This window comes from Taudactylus pleione, unplaced genomic scaffold (genome assembly GCF_031769625.1).
Source record: "Taudactylus pleione unplaced genomic scaffold, aTauple2 ptg000041l, whole genome shotgun sequence".
Lineage (NCBI taxonomy): Eukaryota > Metazoa > Chordata > Amphibia > Anura > Myobatrachidae > Taudactylus > Taudactylus pleione.
The window spans coordinates 69,086,671-69,109,731 of NW_028284443.1; the positions used below are offsets into that span (position 1 = coordinate 69,086,671).

A 23,061-nucleotide genomic window follows, 5' to 3' on the forward strand; every position below is an offset into this window, starting at 1 on the left:
ACGGTTCTGTTGGTTTTTTTGTTGTTATAACCGTTTCACTGGGTTACTGCTTCTCCTTACCAGGTACTTTTGAAGTTGTACGGATGTGAAGGGGTTGCAGTGGGAAGGAGCTTAGAGTTAAAGCTATAGGTTTGGTTAAGTGCCAGCTCCTTGCAGTCCCATCTACAACCCTATGGTCCAATGTACCCCAGCCTGATTCAGAGGGAAGGATTCAACGGCAAGCAACTAAAAATTCCCATTTTTTTAACATTTCTGATTAAATATGCTATGAAAATGCATCACGCACTGGTTAAGAAATAAACACAAAAAAAAAACAACTGCCTGCTACGCGGACTTTAATGTAATGACTTTACCATTGTACTGGTAAAATTTGATTTTAAAGCTGGGTACTCACTTGGCGATATTTTAGACTATTGGCCCGATTCAGACGGATCAGAACGACAAATCATGAAGTGTGTACCCACTATGTCGGGCGTTGTGCGCTCCTGTGGGGTCATCAGCCGCATCGTCAGGTCGTCCCTACATGCAGCTCAACCTGACGATGCAGCTGACAACCACGTGCAGTGGGATGCGGCAGGGGCGACGTTTTGGGCGGTGAGGCAGCAGATCGTTTAAAGTGTACCAGCCGTCCAATATGTCGGCCTGTTGGTGGTGGAGGGGGGGGTCACCGCCTGTCAGATCACTGCGTACACATACAGTTTAGTGTGTACCCAGGTTATGTGCTCCTAGTCCTACGTCAACCACACAGTGGTATGAATTACGCATCATCAGACCAACTCTAAATTCTTTTCCACATTTTCACTCCTCTCATATTTCCAGTTGCCTTGCAGCCCCCAGTACGATAGCTTTTTGCCAATGGCCTCAAGTATTTAAGATGGGGGTGTGTAGAAATGGCAGAAGGTTAGTGCTTTGTGAGCTAGAAGTGATTGAAATCTGTCCAAATAGCACCACGTAGTTCAGAAACATGCTCCATTTATTCTGATTTATAATCTATAATAATTTGTTTCAACAGTGGTCATTATCAAAGTGTCAGTATCCTCTGTTTACCCCTTTGAGTTGTGGGTAAAGCATGTTGGTTAAATATACAAATGCGAACATAACATAAATTTGTGTAATATTGTGCAGCCCCTTGGAAGAGTTGAGAGCTGCATGTGAAACATAAAAATGTATTAGATAGCAACAAATGCAGTAGTGTGCTCAGTGTCAAGAAACTTGTGACAAATATATTGGAGAAAGTAGTTTTTTTTTTTTTTTTTTTTTTTTATACATTTTCTGTCCAGCTACACTTAAAATGTGCCTGACATGACTAGTTCACAATCAAGATTTAATTTATTTTTAAGAAATTCTAAACTACTGCATTGGATTTTGAAACACATTATTGTTATTATTGTTTTTGTCATACCACAGTCTTGACAGTGATCAACATATGTGGTTGAGCTCATACCTAGTATGCATAAAACATGATAACCATATGTATGTGGCTAGAAGCATGACCGAACTTTGCACTCGGAAATAAAACTGCACAGTATTAGATCACCAGGGTTGTCAATGTATTGTGTTACCTTTTAGGGCTGTGTACATAATGGCAATGGACAAAGGGAGGAATTCAATTAGCCCCGACAGTTTATGGATGGTGAGAACGTGGTAGCCTTGGGCTTTAACACTCGGGGCTATTTGATTACAGCCCTTTTTTCTTGCCCAATAAATTATCTGTTTTCAGGTGTTAACACACTGAATCCAGGAAAAGTTCCCGGGACTGTGTGTTAACCCATTGTTTGCATTGCGTATACTGTATCATTTTTTTCGGGTCTGCTCAGAACTGAAAGGAAATAGGCATTGAGTGCAGTGCTGTGGGCTAAATTCGGGGATAATTTGATAACCGCTCCGAGGATCAATTAGCCCATCATAAATTACTTTGGTTAATTGAATTCCCCGCCCTATGTGTATTTGTTGATTTTTTTTAAAACTTGTAATTCTGTTCAATTTCTTCATTTTGTATTATTTAACCGTTTGCTTAAATTTTGTTTTTGCTCTTGTCTCTGTTATGCAAGGTACTGGCTTTGACGAGGAATTGGCTGTTCTAGGAGCAGGAAGAGAATTTGCACTAATGAAGACTTCAAGTGGAAAGGTACACTGGAATATCTGTGAAAACATTATCATTTTTGTACAACTATGTTAATTATTCCTAATTCATAGAACAGCAGTAATTTTAGTTGTACATTTAGTACAGAGTTTGTTTATGATTTTTTTATGTCATGTCGTATAGGTCTAGTCATAAACAAAATATTGTCCTGTCTATGTAGGGATGTTATACTTTATAAAAATAAGATGTTTAAGCTTAAGTTTATTTATGATTTCCCAGCTTTTCAAAAGCATTATCATGAAGACTCCTGGGCAAGGTCCCCTCCCCCCTTTTGTCATCTTGTTCTCTGCAAATCATACACCTGAACTAAATTGCTGCGCTTGACAATGTCAATCACTCCCAAGTGTGTCGCTCCGGTAATTGTGGGGAAATGATGCATTTATTTATCAAAAACCTCATCATCTTGATATTTAAAAATAATAATCTGCTGGTTTTGTGTTAAAATAAAATATAGGATTTAAATGTATTGTTTTATCTGCAGAGCCACTGGAAAAGTTTGCATTTACTAATGGCCCACATAAATGTAGTAATGTGTTCAATAAAAATGGATTTTAAGAAAAAGTAGTTTGCATCGTTGGGAAATAGATTGATGAAGGATTAAATAGAGGCCATAAGGAGCATACACACTACAAAATATGCTCCCTGAGCGATATCGTCTAGTGTGTCCCTGGCAGTGTGTGCTCAATGTCGTTCATGACGTTGAGCACACCGGCTGAACAATATCATTAACGATATCGATCAGCGCCGGGCTCTCTCCCCCATTACCCAACATGCAGCAACCTGACAATATCGTTAGGTTGGCCTGCATGTTTGCCCGATGAACGATAAAATCGAACGACCCGCGAGAGCGCGTATTGTACGTCGTTTATCGTTCATTTAGGTAAAAAAATGGACGATAATGTGAACACTGAATGATAACAATATCGTTATCGTTCAGTCGTCCACTTTAATCGCCCACTGTGTATGCACCATTAGTATGCATGTGAGAAGGTAGAGATGTTCCTGTGAAGTCTACACATTCCAGAATATATATATATAGGAATAACTTGCTATTGTAAATAGCTTTAGACTTAAAGCGATGAAACATGGTAATAATGTGAATGTGCTGACTGAATTGTTAGGGCTCATACTTGTCTTAGCAGAGATGATGACCTGTTCTTCACTCTCCAGCAGGTGAGAACAGCAGAAAGTCTTATGTTGCTCACTAGAGAAACTTGTAGTCAGTACTCACAATATGTACTACAGATGTTGAATAAAGCACAAATGAAGCCAACTGCACTTAGTTAGTCTTCATTTGAAGTTCGTATTCCTCATTGTGGCTCTACTCTGGGGTCCAGTACGTGGAGGCAGTTTGTCAGCAGCTGATGTTAGTAAATGTTTTACAGTCAAAAATGTCACTTTCGTAGGGTTCTGCAATACATTATTTTCTGGTTTGTTCAGATTTATTACACTGGTAAATATCAGAGCCTCGGAATCAAGCAAGGTGGTCCCTCTACTGGAAAGTGGGTGGAACTCACAATAACAAAATCCCCAAAGATTGTCCAGTTTTCCGTCGGTCATGATGGCTCCCATGCCTTACTCACTGCTGATGATGGGAGTGTTTTTTTCACTGGGACAGCTAGTAAAGGGGAAGATGGAGAGTCAAGTAAGTTCCTCCCCTTTTTGTTGTTGGCAATACTGTAAAGCAGATATTAATTGAAGATACTTTTGAGTACAATAAATTCACATTAAATGTCATGGTATTAAAATAGCTCAAAATATCTCCTACACTAAGGGTAGCCACTTTGTGGGCTGGAGCAATGAGAATGGGACCTGTAATTGCGTTAAGTAGCAGCGCCTCATGGGTATTGGTCATGAGGCATTAGCAGTATCACCCATTCTTTGTGAGTCTTCTGGGCTGCATTTGTGAGTGATCACTCCACTGTCTGTAGTGATGCATTCAACAATGGGATCAAATATATATACTGAACAACCAAATTCATTTCAGACTTTCAATTAATGTCCTTGCCTCCATTCAAAGTCATTTCCCAAATATTTTTATTATGTCAGTAGGAATTGATAGACAATTTACTCTAACGCATCTTTGGGAGATGCAGAATGTGAAGCTTTTGGTGCGGTAAACGACCAGTGCGTGATGCATTTTCATAGCATAATCAGAAATAAGTGGGCATTTGTTTGGTTTACTTCTAACAGTGGTGTAATTAGGACTTTGTCATTACAATTCATGAAAATTGATTTGTGAATTGCAAGTTAATTTGAAAAATCTGTTTAACTGTTACTAATTATTTCTAATTGCTATTTGGTTGTCATTTACACTTGACAGCAAAGAGCAGAAGACAGTCGAAACCATACAAACCGAAAAAAATGATAAAGATGGAAGGCAAGTTTGTGGTGACCACCGCTTGCAATAACGGGAGCAGCTCCGTCATTACCAAGGACGGTGAGCTGTATATGTTTGGGAAAGATGCCATCTATTCTGACAACTCAAGTAAGTGATAGCAATGCAATCTGATAGTTTTGCTGCCAGACTTTGTATTTCCTTTGCTTTGCAAAATGCTAGAACTGGCACGCTATTTAGCTTTACAAACATTTAAAGTCATGCATAGATTCTAGTAATTCAGTTGCTTTTTCTGTTTTTAGTGCAGATTTTTACAGGTGACATAATTTTTGTTGATAAAAAATATTTTTATTTATATAGGATGTATTGTTTTTATTTTAAAAATTAAAGAAAAAACACCCTGGTAATTTTTTTTGAAGCATAATTTTGTGGTTTTCTACTGTTAGGTGGTTTTGTAATGTACTTTAAAGAACACCGTTAATTGACCTGATGAGCTTGGTATTTCCTCTGTACACTGAGACACAGTAACATGGAGTGAGGCTGATCTGGAGGGCCACTCTTGTGACCAGCAGCGTTGACTCTCTAATCACTTTTTCCCCTTTTATCTTATTATTGGAACAGGGACCAGGGGGATATTTAGCGCCCATTAACACTAAAATGAATGCAATATGTTTGTTCTCACCTTACAGAGTGCCCACAGGCACTCTGTAAGGTGTTGGGCTGACAGAATAGTAGAGGGCTGAGGACGCACCTCAACTTTTTTTTGCTGATTCCTGTTCTTGGCGAGGGTCTGGCCTTTGAGGGATCCCTACATTGCTAGCGCATGTCTAAACAGATCCTTGGGTTACCGTCTTGCGATTGGGCGGTGGGATTGTGGCCAGCTAAGTGAGACTTCTCTCACAATTCGGCCTACGAACTGCACAGTTTGCAGAACCTTGCCACTTGCATGGGAGTGCAGTCAGGTTGGAGTGCTCAGGGCATAGGCAGCCCTACACTAAGAATAGGTCAACAGGAAGTAGGCCATTCTACCAGGAAAGTATTCAGTGGCCCTGTGAGGAGTTGCATACCCCGAGGCAGCATAGCACATTCTCCTTGCTGGGTTGATTTGTGTCAAAACTGACCTCTTCTCAGCAGATCTTCCTTCCTTCTGAAAGGTACCTAGCTGCAGGGTATATAGTCTTCAGCTGGTGTGGGACTCTCTTCACTCCTAGCTCATTCTGATTGCTGTACAGTGTTCACTTTCCCAGAATGTGTAGTGTTATAGCTGTCTCTCTCCCCCCCCCCCCCCCTCCTCTTATCAGACATGGAATTGCTCCCTTTAGCAGACATGACAAACACTGGATGTGACTCATTAATAAACCTATGCATATGTTTAAAATGCCAGGCTAAGTTGCCCAGTGGCTATTCGGGCACGCAATTTAAGGTTCATGGCCAGCTGTTGCATACATATGCAAGTATTTTGCCACTGATCTGTCATAGAGCCAGTGCGAAATCCTTGTTTCAAGCTAATACTGATTTCACGGAGCTTGATGCGTGCCCTCAGGGTTTTGTGTGAAAGGGAACAGACTTTCCACCTGATTTACTGATATTTCAGAGACTTATCTCATGTTAAATGGGTCTTCTGGTCCCTTAGTGACACCACTAGATGAATCTGTTTGGCTCATTTGTTATAGTTTCCTCCTCTTTTAGTGAGGGCTCTGGAGAGATCTTCTAAGGCCATATCTTGAAAACCTCCGCACTGATTCCATACTGTGGAGAGTCTGATTCTGAGTGTTCCTCCTAAGAATAGCGAGATAATGGAGGAATCAGACATTAGGAATTTCTTTTGTTTGATTGGTTGAGGATTCTTCAAGACACACTACACATCCAGAATTGCAAAGACTTAGCTGAACCTTACATGGTTTAAGAGGAAGAAGAAGCAATTGCTGTGCTTTCCTTCCCTTCGTCTTTGCAATTGGACAATTTGTTCTGCAAGCCACAGCAAGCACCTGCACTGAACGTTTCAGGTTAAAAAAATGTTATCCATTGCTAAAAGCATGTGATAAGTGTAAAACTCCTCCTACGCTGTGCACACTTGTAGCATGATCCTGTTATTAATTGTAGACTATGCACCTTTATGAGGCTATTTGTAGTTTGTAAAATTGAAGGTGATTTTGTACTAGCAAAGAAATGATTTCCTAACAATTTTTCATACCTGGAGATAAATGTGTATAATATGCGACGACCGACTTCTGGGAATTCACTTAAATTCCACCATTTGAGTTAAATATATAAGAAGCAGGACTTGATGCGCACACACAGAGTGTATGTATGTACATACAGTATATTTTAAAGTAGCAGTCTTTTAATAGGCAAAATCAACCTGGTCTGTCGTCTTTTCACTAATCTCAGTAGGATTGAAGGTTTTGAATTAAATAAACATGAAGGATTAAACCATGAGGTGTTTCTCTGTGTATTGCCTCTTTAATGTGTTGGAATTGTTTATCCTTTAAGTTTGAGAATGTTAGTTGTGGTTTTCTCCTGTCCTATAGGATTGTTGGGGGGAGGAGTTTGTGGAGCATTTGCTGATGCTAGGTAGATTTAGTACCTCTGATCTGGCTCTCTACTTCTCTTTTGTGTGTAAATTTACTGGATAGGTTCAGCTCACTCAAAGACAACAAGAATGTGGGATAATACCAGGGGACTTCCCTTATAATAGGCTTTTTTAACAAGTCACGTGCCTGTAGTCAAAGCAGGGCTCGACAAATCCCAGTCGCCATGGCGACCAATATTTTAGTCCTGGCGACTAGGTTTTGCAGTACAAGTAAAGCGAATTAAAAAAAAACTCCTCCAGAGATGGTTACAGCAGGAGGCGTGTGCGTGCCTGTCACGGGAGGAGGTATGGGTGCCTGCCACACTCAGTGTGGCTCCACCTTCTCCCTCCTGCAAGGCAACGTGTGTGGTGAGAGAAGTCACCAGAGCCTCCTCACCGCAGCGTGTAAGTAGGGGAGGGGACAGACAGACCGACCGCCTAACAGGCCATGCCACCGCACTTTGCCTGCCCACTAGAGTGGATGGAGCCCACCTGGTCTGACTGTTGCTGCAGGACTAGAGTAGTTCGCCGGCTGCAGCATGGTGCCAGAGCCACCGCGGCTCCCCGGACTCACACCCGCGGCATCAACTTTGACAGGGAGTCCATGCTGACCCAGTCCAAAGGAGATCAGGGCTCCAAATTTTAAAGTAAGTGGCAGATACCCCTCCTAGCTCCCACAGCGTGGGGTAGATAAGCTTGTGGTATGGCTGTGGGAGTGGGTTGTCTGGGGGTAGCAGAGCAGTGATGAGGCCGCGGGGGTGGTTTGTTCAGATGTAAATTCTGATAATTTTTTTTTCTTTTACATTAATGTGGTATGTTATGGGGGGAGGGGGAGTGGAGCTGTACAGAGCAGTGGCGTGGCTAGGTGAGGAGGCATCTTTCTCCTGGTGGGTCATATACTTTTGTCCAAGTTCTATTTTTTATTATATTAATGTTCATTTGGATCCTTCTGTGGAATAATGAGAATTTGTTTTGTTCTGTGTATGGCATAAAATGTATTTGGTCCTACTGTGTGCCAAAATATGTATTTGGGTCCTACTGTGTGCCGTAATGTGCATTTGGGACCTACTGTGTGCCATAATGTGCATTTGGAAACTACTGAGTGGCGTAATGTGCATTTGGGACCTGCTGTGTGTCGTAATGTGCATTTGGGACCTAGTGTGTGGCAGGTATAGGCATGTGGCAGAATCTGATGACCAGTGAAGAGGCATGTGTGTTGGTCTGATGGCATTTGGGGAGGTTGAGGGGCATGTGTGGTGGTCCTTACAAGTTTTCATTTATTTTGGTCACGGACGTTGGTCAGGCTCCTAAACTTTTAAGCTGGCTCCTAGATTTTACAAAAAATTGTCGAGCCCTCAGTCAAAGCATAATAAAAAAACATTTGGTATAAACCAAATAACCCTGCTTTATTGTCACACTGTGTTAAACAATATTGCTGGATATCTGAAAATTCGATTCTGATTTGAATTGATTTTTAAACAAATGTTTTGACTAGTATTAACTGGGGTCATTTTCAGACAAAAACAAAACTTTTACTGTAACTCTGATACTTTATAGAATTTTTTTGTATGTAATCCTCATATTCCTAGTCATTATGTTGATAAATGTTCAGACTGTCATCCCACAGTAGATACATGAGAAAAAGTAAATTTGTCTTTGGAAAATACCCCATGGGATGGGATAAATTACAGACATTCGTGAGGTAATTTTCAGACGGCTGTTTCATGGGGAATTTAAACTGCTGATATGAACACCAACTAGGGTAATTAACAGACGACATTGTACCTTTGCATGACATGAAATTAGGGTGTTTATTAGACAATTAGACAAAATGTTCTCACTCATTTATAGGCTATACGAGTATGGGGAGAATTCAATTAGCTACGGAAAATTACCATGCGCTAATTGATACCCGGGGCTATTCAGTTAGCTCTGAAGTGCGGCCGCCTGCAGCACTTATCAGGGATTTTTTTTCGGGACCTCTGCAGACTCCCCAAAAAAGTCCCTGATAGCTCGCCTGTTTTGGGAAGCCGTCTGTGAATTTATCACGGATTCTGTGTGTATTCGCCAGAAAACAGATACATTTTGAGGTGCAAAAAACAGGCTCTAATTGAATTGCCCGATGCTAAAAAGTGAGGGAAAGTCCCTTTTTCCGCCCCCCCAAAAAATAATGGGGCTAATTGAATGATGCAGTAAACAAAATAGGCAAACAATTTCCCTCAAAATGCATACAGATGTAGGAAAACAACTGATCAAACAGAAAATAAAGGTTGTTTGACAAAATTCAGATTCATGTAGGAGTAGTGTGTTAATTACCCCAGTCCACCATATAACAAACAGGATGGAATCCCACTTTTAGAATATCGCTATTGTACATGCTAAAAATGTAGTGACTTTTTTGGCAAAGCTATTGGCTAAGTTTAGGTTGTTTTAAAAGTTAACTTTCTTTGGCCTATGTGCAATTTATTTCCAAGTTCTGGATTTTTTTTTTAGATTACATTTTTTGTAGCTCTTCTTTTAAAATAAGCCATAGCATAGATTATATTTGTAAGACAAACCTTTTTGTTTAAAAAATAGTTTATTTCTAAAATAATTATCAAAGTAATATTGTCCACTACTATTTAGTGCATCAAAATCTAACATTCAACATGGGCCCCAGAGAATAGCACAGAATGGAATAATATCAGAAAAGCTCCTTGTCTATATTGTGATGATCATTTTATTGCTTATAGCGTTATGTTGGGGTCCTGTATGTCAACTTCTCTTTTGTCAAGATGCTACATATCACTTGTTCACTGCTTGTACAGGACGCAATAAAAAGTGTATATGTGTGTGTGTGTGTGTGTGTGTGTGTGTGTGTGTGTATATATATATATATATATATATATATATATATATATATACATACACAAACAGTTATTAGACAGCTCTTGATGGAGGGAGTTTAAAAGTGACGGCTTTTATCATCCTAAATAGACATACTAAAACCCAGATGCTCCAGAAACTTGGTATAGCAAATTGCGTAAAAATAAATTGTACATAAATGCCAAACAGGTGAATAAGAGGTTGGGAAAAAGGTGCAGTCTTGAGGATAGAGAGGGCCCTGCTTGTGCCCATACACAGGTAAATGTGACAGATAAATTACCAGGTCTGTCCATGGGCACAATGTATATTTCTCTATTTTTATATCTGGGGTACACTAGTCCATGGCCTCCATAGATATTAAGGACAAATAAACTCCATGTTACCATCTAGGAGGGACACCATGTGCTCCTCAGATTTACTGTGGGTGATGCCCACTATCCGTTTCGGTCTCTACCATAAGGTAGGCCACAGCTCCATTAGTCTTGACGGAGATCATGGTAGTGATGGCATCTGTCTTGCTCAAGAAGGGTATAACGATTGTACCCTACTTGGATGATCTCCTTATCAATGGACAGTTGATTGCAAACTTTAAGATGTCCCATCTGGCACCCTGACGGCGCTTGCTGTTTCTGGGCTTGATCTTTGACACCAGCCTTCAGCAAGTGATTTTTCTGCCAGACATGATCCTTTTCCTTCAGGCATTGGTCCAGAGAGTTCTAGCCCTTCAACGTCTGTTGGTCCTGTTATGCATGCAATTGCTGGGGAAGATGTTCTCAAACTTTGAGGCCGTCCAGTATGCCAGGTTCTACTCCTGATAATTTCATTGAGAAATTCCTGCAGGGTTGGTCAAGGTGCAACGATCACCTCAAGTCTCAACTGCTCAGCCTTTCTATGTACACACGACAGTCCCTGTTTTGGTGGTTGATTCCAGAGAATCACAGCAGGTACAGGTCTCTGCCATTCTGTACTGGATCATTGTGACCACAAATGCCAGCCACCTTTGTCGGGGGGCCATGAACCTACACCTTCACCGGCATAGCCTTGTCCTCCGTAGGAGTCTTCCCTTCCCATCAACATTTTTGAGCACTCAGCCATTTACCTTGCGTGTACTGGATTTGTCTATTCTTGTGGGCTGCCCATTCTGGATCCAATTGTCCAAAGCCCCGTAGGCAGCATATGTCAACCATCAGGGGGGCACCCAGAGTGCTCGGGCCATGGCAGAAGTAGCTCAAATATTGTCTTGGCCGGAGTTATTCATGCAAGAAATATTAGCCATGTTCAAATAAGGAGTGGACTATTGGGAAGCGGGTTTTCTTTTCGATCCTGTCAAAGGAGTAGTCTCTTAACCAAGAAGTCTTCACGTAATTGGTGCGGAGGTGAGGTCTGCCAGAGGTAAACCTTATGCCCTCTCGCAACAACTGCTATGTTCCTTTTTTGTTTTGTGCCTGGTCCAGGGATCCAAGCTGCCTTGCCATGAAAGCCATGACTATTTTGTCGATGTTCAGCCTGCGGTATGTTTCCCCCCCGTTGCCAGTGTTTCCTTTCGTTATTAAACGTATCCAGTCTTGTGATACTGGTGGTTCTGGTAGCTCCAGATTGGCCACTGATGTTCTGGTATGCCGTCGTTCTCAAACTGGCTGTGGGTTCAGGTTGGCGCCTTCCCTAGCGTCAAAATATGTTCTGTCAAGGTTTATTTCTACGCCAGGACCTAGCTTTGCTTGCTTTAATGGACTTGCCTCTACTCGCTTTAATGGGCTTGCTCTTGAAGCCAGTATCCAGCATTGTTCAGACCATATTGCGAGCCAGGAAACCTTGTTTTTGGTAGAAACTGTCAGTGTGGATGGTTTACATTCTGTTTACATGCACTTTTGCCTTTTTCAGTTACCTTGCTTTTCTCCAGGATGGTTTGGAGGAGGGTCTTCGCCTCAGCTCGCTGAAGGTGCAAGTCTCTTTACTTTCAACGTAGGTTGGCTCTTTGGAAGCTCATTCATTTTTGCAGGGCATTTTGCGGGTTCACCCTACCTCTGGCTAACCAAAGATGCCATATTATATTTTTTACATGGCTTCTGTTAGCAATCCACATGTAGTAATGTTGAGAAATGACAGGAATTTTCTTGCATTAATATTTGCAGTCTAGGATATGTCTTAAGCCTATGAAAAATAAACACTGCCTATATTTCAATAAAGCTTTAAAAGTAAACTGAATCAATTTGTTTCCCAGATTTGGTAACAGACCTAAAAGGACATTTGGTGATCCAGGTGGCGATGGGGAAAGCCCATACGTGTGTTTTGACTAAGAAAGGTGAGGTGTGGACGTTCGGAGTTAATAACAAAGGGCAGTGTGGAAGAGACACAGGAGCTATGAGCCAAGGAGGGAAAGGTAAACCGGTCACTCGCTTTTTTTCTATGCTTATTTTACTTAATTGTAATCTTGGAAATCTGCTTTCTTTTATTATTACTATTATTATTATCGTTTATTTATATGGCGCCACAGGTGTTCTGCAGCGCCTTACACAGTACATAACCAAATAAGTGACCAGAGACTGAGACTTACAGTGCAATACAATACAATACAATACAATGCAAGACAAGGACATGGATAATATACATTGCTACATTAGCGACCGTAACACCCAAATAGGCAACAGCATAAGCAACAAAGTGTTAGGTGCTCTAGTGGGGAGTAAGGAGAAGCACAAGAGGGTAGAGGGCCCTGCTCATAAGAGCTTACATTCTAAGGGGGGAGGGGCAGACATACAGGTGTGACACAGATGGGGTAGACATGGAGGAATGAGCATGTAGCAGCAAGTTAGGATGAGAGCTGGAAGGCTTTGCAAGAAGACAACTTACATTGCTAAAAAAAAAAATCTTTCAACCATTGGAATCAAATAATAGAATGTTTCCACCAAAATAGATTACTTTATTTTAGTGTTCTTATAATACTTGTAGCTATACTTGATTGTGGAAAATGCTAGAAACAAATCCCAGAATTGAGGGCTGTTCTGTATAGGAAGTATTGTATTGACCTTAATGGATCTTTAGAAACTACTTAGTGGGCTTACTGTTGTTTGACATTCGTAACATTCACTTCTAAAAGTAGAAAGCAGTATCTAAAAGCAAGCATAAGTATTTAACTCCATTTATGTAATTGTATTTTTTCTTGTCCTACATGATATTTAGTGCTCCCTGGTCTATTTCCTGTTATAACAGGCTTTGGAGTTGAAAATATGGCAACTGCAATGGATGAAGACCTTGAGGAGGAGCTGGATGAAAAGGATGAGAAATCTGTGATGTGTCCCCCTCGAATGCATAAGTGGAAGCTGGAATATTGCATGATTTGCACAGTGTGTGGTGACTGTACAGGATACGGAGCCAGCTGTGTTAGCAGCGGGCGACCAGATCGTGTGCCAGGAGGGTATGTGCATATAGTTTTATCCAACAGGTCACAAAAACAAAATGCTCGTCTAGTAGTGTATGGAAATAAACTGATCTACTCACTGACAACCCTGGCATTAACCTTTTCCCGTTGTAGAATTTGTGGCTGCGGCTCTGGAGAGTCTGGCTGTGCAGTGTGTGGGTGCTGCAAGGCTTGTGCTAGGGAACTTGATGGTCATGAGGCAAGACAAAGAGGAATCCTAGATGCAGTGAAGGAGATGATACCTTTGGACTTGCTCCTAGGTAAAGGTGTGAATTTTAATTTTTTTATGCATTGACTTGTTTTTATCAATAAGTCCCCTAACGATTAAATTACTTGCCTTACCAAAGAAGCGTAATGGTGCATACACACGGTCAGATTTTTCTTCAGATTTGAACTATAACGATATAAAAAATCGTTCATTCGTTCATGTCTGAAGGAAAATTTTACATATCTGACATGTCTGAACGATGCGCGTTCCCGATGGTCAGATAATGATATGTGACATCTGATGTGTTTGCTGTCAGTTTTGGACAATTTCAGTCATTTTAATGCAGTCAAAAAACATTCGTAGTTCAAATCGTTGGTCACATCTTTCAAATCGTTCAGATAGTTCATCTGACACATCTGACCGTGTATGTGCTCCATAACTGAATGCTGTGGCTTCATTAATTACCAATATAACAAATCTAGATAGAAATATGTTTACTTGTAATGATGATACAAAATCACTTACAATACTACAATAAGAAAAATAATAGATAGTCAGGTGCATAAATATTCTGACATTGACAGAATTTTCATATTTTGGCCTCTATTCACCACCACAATGGTTTTGAAATGAAACAAACAAGATGTGCTTTAACTGCAAACTTTCAGATTTAATATTAGGGTAATTACATCCAAATCAGGTGAACGGTGTAGGAATTACAACTGTTTCTATATGTGCCTCCCACTTTTTAAGGGGCCAAAAGTAATGGGACAAACTAAACAATCCTAAATCTAACTTTTACTTTTTAATACTTTGTTGCAAATCCTTTGCAGGCAATTACAGCCTGAAGTCTGGAACACATAGATATCACCATACGCTGAGTTTCATCCCTGGTGATGCTCTGCCAGGCCTCTACTGCAAATGTCTTCAGTTCCAGCTTGTTCTTGGGCATTTTCCCTTCAGTTTCGTCTTCATCAAGTGAAATGCATGCTCAATCGGATTCAGGTCAGGGGATTGACTTGGCCATTGCATAATATTCCACTTTTTAGCCTTAAAAAACTCTTTGGTTGCTTTTGCAGTATGCTTCGGGTCATTGTCCATCTGCACTGTGAAGCACCGTCCAATGAGTTCTGAAGCATTTGACTGAATATGAGCATATAATATTGCCTGAAACACTTCAGAATTCATTCTGCTGCTTTTGTCAACAGTCACATCATCATTAAATACAAGGGAACCAGTTCCATTGGCAGCCATACATGCCCACGCCATGACACTACCACCACCATGCTTCACTGATGAGGTGGTATGTTTTGGATAATGAGCAGTTCCTTTCCTTCTCCATACTCTTCTCTTCCCATCACTCTGGTACAAGTTGATCTTTGTCTCATCTGGATGTTGTTCCAGAACTGTAATGGCTTTTTTAGATGTTGTTTAGCAAACTCTAATCTGGTCCTCCTGTTTTTGAGGCTCACCAATGGTTTACATCTTGTGGTGAACCCTCTATATTCACTCTTGTGAAGTCTTCTCTTGATTGTTGACTTTGACACACATATACACCTACCTCCTGGAGAGTGTTCTTGATTTGGCCAACTGTTGTGAAGAGGTGTTTCTTCACCAGGGAAATAATTCTTCTGTCATCCACCTCAGTTATTTTCCGTGGTCTTCCGGGTCTTTTGGTGTTGCTGAGCTCTCCGGTGCGTTCTTTCTTTTTAAGAATGTTCCAAACAGTTGATTTGGCCACACCTAATGTATTTGCTATCTCTCTGATGGGTTTGTTTTGATTTTTCAGCCTAATGATTGCTTGCTTCACTGATGGTGACAGCTCTTTGGATCTCATATTGAGAGTCGACAGTAACTGATTCCAAATGCAAATGTCACACCTAGAATCAACTCCAGACCTTTTATCTGTTTAATTGATAATTAAATAACGAGGGAATAGCTCACCTGTCCTTTGAAATACTTTTTGAGTTGATAGTCCCATTACTTTTGGCCCCTTAAAAAGCGGGAGGCACATACAGAACCCTTTGTAATTCCTACACAGTTCACCTGATTTGGATGTAATTACCCTCAAATTAAATCTGAAAGTCTGCAGTAAAAGCACATCTTTGTTTCATTTCAAAGCCATTGTGGTGGTGACTAGAGGCCAAAATATAAAAAAACTGTCAATGTCCCAATATTTATGCACCTGACTGTATATCATTTTGTGGGCTACGGTAATTGTTTGCTGCATCATGTTATGTGCAGACAGAAGCAGCTCAATGCTTTGCCCATTCTTAATGCCTTTTGTAGTTCCTCCTCCAGCCGCCTATGGTGGCAACACTTGGAAATTTGGCACGTACAGTGCTTTCCATGTTATTGGTATAGGGATATTGGGTTGTGATGGGGCATTTGATCATTTATTTTGTCTGAATTACTAATTAAGTGAGTATAGCGATGCATATATCACCCTCTTGGTAATGTTGGATATGAGATCTATATACTGTTCTAGTTAATTCATTTTTAGCTTTACATAATTGTTAAGTAACATCACAAATTACCTGCAGAGAAGTTGGAGGAAGTATTCTGCCTTTTTTCTCATATAAAATGTTTACATATGAGTAGGAAAAGTTCCCTGAACCAGGTGACCAGATCTGCTGTAACAGTTTATTGATGATTCAGTACATTGTTTATGTATAACAGACCTATTTGTATTCTTGAAATGATTTCAGCTGTGCCTGTGCCAGGGGTTAACATCGATGAGCATCTTCAATTACGGCAAGAGGATAAGAGACAACGGGTTAACAGGAGGCACAGGATAGATGAAGGGAGAGGTAAACTTGATGATAACATTCTGTTTTAATGAAGTTACTGCACAGTAAAATAATGCAAAGCAATTAGAGGAGGGGGTGGGGGGGGCATACTAAAGTAATCCCTTTTTATCTTGGTGTTCTGCACCACGTATGACTTATTGTGATATATTGTGATCATTTTCCATCTACATTGATTGGCTTGTTTCTGGCATGCACATGTCTATCTTTAATTTGCAAACAATATCCTGCTATTTTGCTTTGCTTGCACAGTCTTTTTGTTTTGCATTTCCATTTTATTTATGTTATTTTATTCTTTTTTTAGGCAATAATAAACCAAATGGAAATTTAGGTATGACGACTATCCTGAAAACTGGTAATAGTTTTGAAGTATTTGCAATTAGCCTGTAGGTAAATGTATGCACCTTTCACAGATTGCAGCAGATGTTTCGCCTTCTGTAAGTCGCGTGGTTTCAGTTTGTCGAGACCATTGCCTGGATGTAGGACATCAGTCTCTGTACAGTTTACTGTTTAATCTTAACTGAACTTTTTGTATGTGTGCAAATGCTTTTTTTATTTTTATTTTGCCCTTACCTTATTTAGTTTACTTTTCTTTAGAATAATGCTATTGTAGAGGCAGTCTTATGTTTAGGTGTTCTACTTTCATTTCAAAACAGCAAAAACTATTTTACTGGGACCATGATTTTGTTGCTCTTCTACACAAACCAGGGATGATGCAAAATAATCTATATTGATTTACTATATATTCAGTTATGCTGAAGTTATGCTACATACCGAAATAATATTGCAGCTAATTCTTTCTCCATGTTCTATGTACATTTACGAACTAAGCTAAATTAACAGTCAGGGACATTAATATTTGATACCTGCATAGAATGTGTAACTGCAGCCAACAGTGCCATAGAAGCTTGTGGACTTTTTGTAGTGAGATTGGTTTAGCATTTGGGGTTAGTAATAATTTATCAAGGTGTAGAAATTTTATAGTAATTGCAGCAGCAGAGCCAATCCCACCCCCTGCAGCTTTTCACATATACAATGTCCAACTTATAACCCAAATTTTAACGTACGTGTAAGCAAACACTATATTAGAAGAAAATAAAATGCATCTAGTTTCATTTACTGATAACATTTTGGAACATTAGATGTCCATGATGACTAAGTTACACTGATTCTACTGCATACTCCCTTTTGAAACATTTAGTGCAGAATTACCATGGATTGAAATGCTTGAATGGTCATTTTATAAAGAACTATGGGCCTGATTCAGCAAGGAACACAGTTGCTAATACGCACGCAATCGGTCTATTAATTCACACTGCGCATGCGTACGCATCGCAGTACGCAAACTAGCTATTGTGATGGGAACTCTGTTTGCAGAGGTTACACAGACCCAGAGCAGAGTGATTGACAGGAAGTGCCGTTTGTGGGTGGTGACGGGGGGGGGGAGGGGGGGGGGGGGCGGCGGGTGTCGATAGGCGCGCCAATGTGTTCCAATGCCGTTGCAGGGGCGTGCATTCATTAGCCACTACGATACTAGACACCGCCATAGTATGCGCAGAAGTTAGCAATTCCTGAGTGAGGTCTGACCTGCCTTAACTGTGCATATGGGTCCAATGTTACTCGATGTTACCGATTGTTTGCTGTGTTGCCCTAGTATACGGATGTAAGTAAGGGGAAGTGGGCGTCCTTATGTCAGGCTGTGATCACAATGTGAATGCACACTTTTAAATAGCACCGCTGGTATTAGCAACTGTGGTGCGTGCATATAAGATGATTTGCCATCCGTAGTGAATCAGGCCCTATGTCTGTTATTCACCCAATCATGTTTTATTACCGCTTGTTCCTAATTGTAAAGCTTAATGGAATATGCTGCGCTACATAAGTAACTGTTAATAAATAAATAAATGTGTGAGGTGTAAGAATCGTAGATAAAAGTTAATACATAATATTAAGAGATCTCTTAAAATATTCTGTATTAACTTTCATATATGATTCTTGCAATTGAGAACAAGCCTTGTTGATACATTTTGAGACCTTCTCCATTTTTACTGCGTTTATAACCTGTTTGTTCATATGTTATTTTAGCAGCCAATTTCCTTGTCTTCAGTACTTAATGCTTTATGACAGCTGTGTCTCCTTGCTGTCTTCCATTTTTCTTTCTGCAGGGTGACCTTGTACCATGCAATACACAGTTGGTCAGCAGGGTGACCTTGTACCATGCAATACACAGTTGGTCAGCAGGGTGACCTTGTACCATGCAATACACAGTTGGTCAGCAGGGTGACCTTGTACCATGCAATACACAGTTGGTCAGCAGGGTGACCTTGTGCCATGCAATACACAGTTGGTCAGCAGGGTGAACCTTGTGCCATGCAATACACAGTTGGTCAGCAGGGTGAACCTTGTGCCATGCAATACACAGTTGGTCAGCAGGGTGACCTTGTGCCATGCAATACACAGTTGGACAGCAGAGTGACCTTGTACCATGCAATACACAGTTGGTCAGCAGGGTGACCTTGTGCCATGCAATACACAGTTGGTCAGCAGGGTGACCTTGTGCCATGCAATACACAGTTTGTCAGCAGGGTGACCTTGTGCCATGCAATACACAGTTGGTCAGCAGGGTGACCATGTGCCATGCAATACACAGTTGGTCAGCAAGCAGACAGTACTTTCATTACTGATTTTTTTTTTTATTTTTTTTTAACCTTTAGTTGGATAAAGCAAGAGTGACTCTTGTCATGTCCTAGTACTGGGATTCTAGCAGGAGGAGCAAGTGTTTGAAAAAAAAAAAGACCATTTACTGAAATTGGTTCTTTATTAAAATTTTAAATTTATAGGCGACCATTTGTACTAGCTCAAAAAATGTATTATACTATATTATTATACTTCTTTAAAGTATATAGTTTTAGCAAGTGACTGTAAAATCCTACATTACCAAACAATAAATATTGATAAGCATACTGCTTTTGGAATAACTCAGATTTTGTCACAGAGAATTGGACTTTACGTACTACTATATAGCAAGAACTAGATGGGTACAGCGCCACTACCTGTGTATCTTACTAAGTGAACCAAGTATAGTGTATAATTTATAGCAACTGGGCCTATTAGTGTTCCGGCGTCAGCTCTGAGTCAATAGTGTAATACCAGTGTGAGTATTTTAGGAAACAGTAAAAAAATGAATTGACAATCAGGCGACTAGTTTGCTATATGTGTTAAACCACAAACGGTGAATGATACAATACAACACAAATGAGTTATTAGTTTCAAGTGCAATGTTAATCTGATAATAACTCAAAACAAATAGGAGAGTGTACTTCACGCTAGTAAATAAAGTATACCAAGTTGATAGGTAACAAAGTGCTAGTGCAAAATTAGGTATGATTAAAATTTATGACAATTTATTGGTAAAAAACACATAAAAGATAAATGAATGTGACCATATACAAATAATGACTAGCAGTAAAAAATAAATAAAAACAAAGCAGAGGTAAGTTATGTTTAAGCAGCTTATCTGATTAGAAGAGAGAGGTAGTTCTCCACAGTGCATGAGGCAGCCAACAGTCTCAACGCGTTTTGTCTCTGACTTCCCCTTGATGAAGTCATAGAGACGAAACGCGTTGGGGCTGTTGGCTGCCTCATGCACTGTGGAGAACTACCTCTCTCTTCTAATCCGATAAGCTGCTTAAACATCAACTTACCTCTACTTTGTTTTTACTTATTTATTTTTTACTGCTAGTCATTATTTGTATATGGTCACATTCATTTATCTTTTAGGTGTTTTTTTACCAATAAATTGTCATAAATTTGAATCATACCTAACTTTGCACTAGCACTTTGTTACCTATCAACTTGGTATACTTTATTTACTAGCGTGAAGTACACTCTCCTATTTGTTTTGAGTTGTTATCAGATTAACATTGCATTTGAAACTAATAACTCATTTGTGTTGTATTGTATCATTCACTGTTTGTGGTTTAACACGTATAGCAAACTAGTCGCCTGATTGTCAATTCATTTTTTTCACTGTACTACTATATAGGGTAAGAAAATGTATAATTCTCTGGAACAATATATATTAAAATACATTATTGCATCCCTTGGCTCACTTGCCATTGTTCTAGGAGAAATAATTTCAACAACAGGAAACTGTGATCTACCAAATTCCTTTCCTGACACGTTACTTTCCTGTACAAGCCATATCGCACACCATGTTTCAGCTGCTGGTATAGCTTTTTGTGTTCAGTTTTGAAACCTCATGGAAGTCTGATAAGTGACATGACCATAAAGCCATTCCATAGACTATGTAGAAAATGTGGAGTTAGCCTGTTAGTTACAGTTCATAAACTATTATCTGACTAAATGGTTCTGTATAATTCCCTCCTCACACTATTCCAACTAGGACACTGTATAATTTGCTTATTTTGTAAAGTCTTGTGTCTTTTTGGCTTCTCCTCACAATTTTTAGACTGGATGCTAATAAGGTTTCTGTAATTCTAATTATTCCCCGTCTTCTGGCACTTCAGTGTGTGTGCACCTTTCTTTATGGTGTGTGACTTGGTTATCTGATTTTCCTTTTGTGATTTGGATGGTGATTGAGAAACTGTATGCTTCCCCACATTTTATGCGGACCAAGTGTCTCTAACCCCCTCAAAAACGCGCACAAACCATTTTATGGTGATTTGGTATTTCTCTCTTTAGATTTTTCCTGACACTAATGTAAATATTATATAGTGCACAGTCAGACTTGCTAAGCAGTGGTCCTAAGGTTTGTACTGCATTTTTGGGTCTTTTTTACATTTTCAATATCTGTTATACATTTCACTTTGTATTAATGAAGTTGCCATTTTATTCCTATAGTGTCACTCGACCTAATAATTGTCAGGTAATAAGCATTCACTTTTAATATAAAGGGAAAAGGACTTGTGTGTAGTCCTAAGTCATTTGTAAAGATTATTCTGTGTAATGTATTAGTCCATGGTTTGTTTTAAAATATTTGTATTGTCATTGTTCACCATTTTTTTTTTGTTTTGTTCATTTTTCCTCTAAACATGTTTCCATTTTGTGAGCTTTCCCATGCATGTGCAAAATGTCTCTCCCCAGGCCCTTTTGTATTTCCTGGTCCTAATTTTATGAACCACCGAGAACAGGCTCTAGCCAGACTAAGAGCTCTACCACCACAGCTAAAGCATAAGCGGGACAAGAAAAAAGGTATTTAGTCTTCCTTTCTCACTAGAGAGGACAAACTCAAAACCTAGTCCTTCCTGAGCACACCTCACCCATTCTGACAGTCACTTTGTCCTTTTCACATGAGGACTGTCTGGCTTCTTGCTGCTTATACAGCACTTTTCAGTTTGTTTATATGTTTAATACAATTGACCTTGCAGCTGATAATACATTGCACCTAATTGTTATCAATAAACTATTATCTAATATATATGTTTTCCTTGACAATAGGTATTAACATAATATCCCTCTGCCAATTATATGGTGTCGGGTCACTATTTTGCAGTGCTGTTAAATGCACCTTTATCTAAACATATATTCCAGTGGGATCTCCCAGCTATAATAAGGAATCACCCCTAGTCTTGTAATGTCTTTGTTTTCTTTTATTGTTAATACCCAGCCTCTTGTGTCAACTATTATGTACTGTTCTAGTTTGCTTCATAAAAATTAATACCTGCACAATCATGTCACTCCTTTTTTTTTCTTTTTATCTCATTTCATCATCTGTACTTTGTGGTGTGTGTGTGTGCGCTTCCATTCAGTTCTTTGTGTATTTCTCAGTTTATTAAGCATAGCAATTTTACATGTTTGTAGCGTACAGAATCCCAGGCATGAGTTCTGGAATGCTTTGAATTTAGTTTCCTTTTCCTTATTTCAATGTGCAAGTTTTGAGAATGATGAAAAAAATATGTATGTTATAGAAGAAGGCATCAAATGTATGATGGTGTTAAATAACTATTAAAATAAAAAATTCAATACAGTAATTTTATTTTATTGATGTAAAATACAAACTTAAAACCTGAATCAGCTTGGCTCGCAATTGCATACATCAATGCAGCCTCGCGATGTTTATCATGTGTGCATGCATGTATACAGCATAGCACATGCATACCTTCGCACTGCGATCACATAGCGATGGCACTCGCAAGCCAACAAAAACGCAGAAATGAGTGACTGCAAGTGTTTGGGGGAGGTGATGGGGTGTGTCTTAAAAATACAGGTGTGGTCCGTTTAATGGGCGTCCATGATTTAGCCAGTGCAATCACATCTGCAGCAGAAGAGCTCTCTGCGTGTGCAGAGATACGCAAAATTAGAGACAGGTCAGACTAGTCGTAAGTGGACCATGGTGGCTGATGTTCCTGCTGTTTACGCTGGTCTGCCTGTGCGCTCGCAGCGGTGGGCGTCTCTATGCACAGATAAGGTTATGGCTGCATCTGCATATATAAGCAGCTGCGTTCCGTCAGGATTCGCAGATGCAACTGCGATCCAAGCTGAATTAGGCCCTTAAAGCGATGTATACCTACAATGGTGCTTCAGAGCAAACACTTTAGAAAAGGCATATATAGATATGAAGAAATTACTGGCATTAATATTATGAGAAAGTAAGACACTTCTTTTTTTAGTAGAAGCTAGTACCGCATTTTGCCACTTCAGATCCTTGTGACTTCTTCTAATAACTGGCAACATTTTGCCTGGAATAA

The 23,061-nt window shown here is 39.8% G+C and overlaps 1 protein-coding gene across 11 annotated transcripts in view; it reads left to right on the forward strand.

Annotated features, from left to right (window-relative positions):
* Window positions 1-23,061, forward strand: part of MYCBP2 (MYC binding protein 2) — a 339,358-nt gene that overhangs the window by 85,293 nt on the left and 231,004 nt on the right. For 8 of the 11 annotated variants that reach the window (XM_088459230.1, XM_088459176.1, XM_088459189.1 and 5 more), the window contains exons 11-19: window positions 2,052-2,128; window positions 3,584-3,788; window positions 4,467-4,631; window positions 12,140-12,298; window positions 13,129-13,333; window positions 13,451-13,602; window positions 16,253-16,354; window positions 16,656-16,682; window positions 21,458-21,565. In XM_088459230.1, coding sequence (XP_088315356.1) covers window positions 2,052-2,128; window positions 3,584-3,788; window positions 4,467-4,631; window positions 12,140-12,298; window positions 13,129-13,333; window positions 13,451-13,602; window positions 16,253-16,354; window positions 16,656-16,682; window positions 21,458-21,565 — 1,200 coding nt within the window. The remainder of the gene's footprint in view (window positions 1-2,051; window positions 2,129-3,583; window positions 3,789-4,466; window positions 4,632-12,139; window positions 12,299-13,128; window positions 13,334-13,450; window positions 13,603-16,252; window positions 16,355-16,655; window positions 16,683-21,457; window positions 21,566-23,061) is intronic. The other 3 variants (XM_088459183.1, XM_088459236.1, XM_088459209.1) reach the window with 2 other exon arrangements.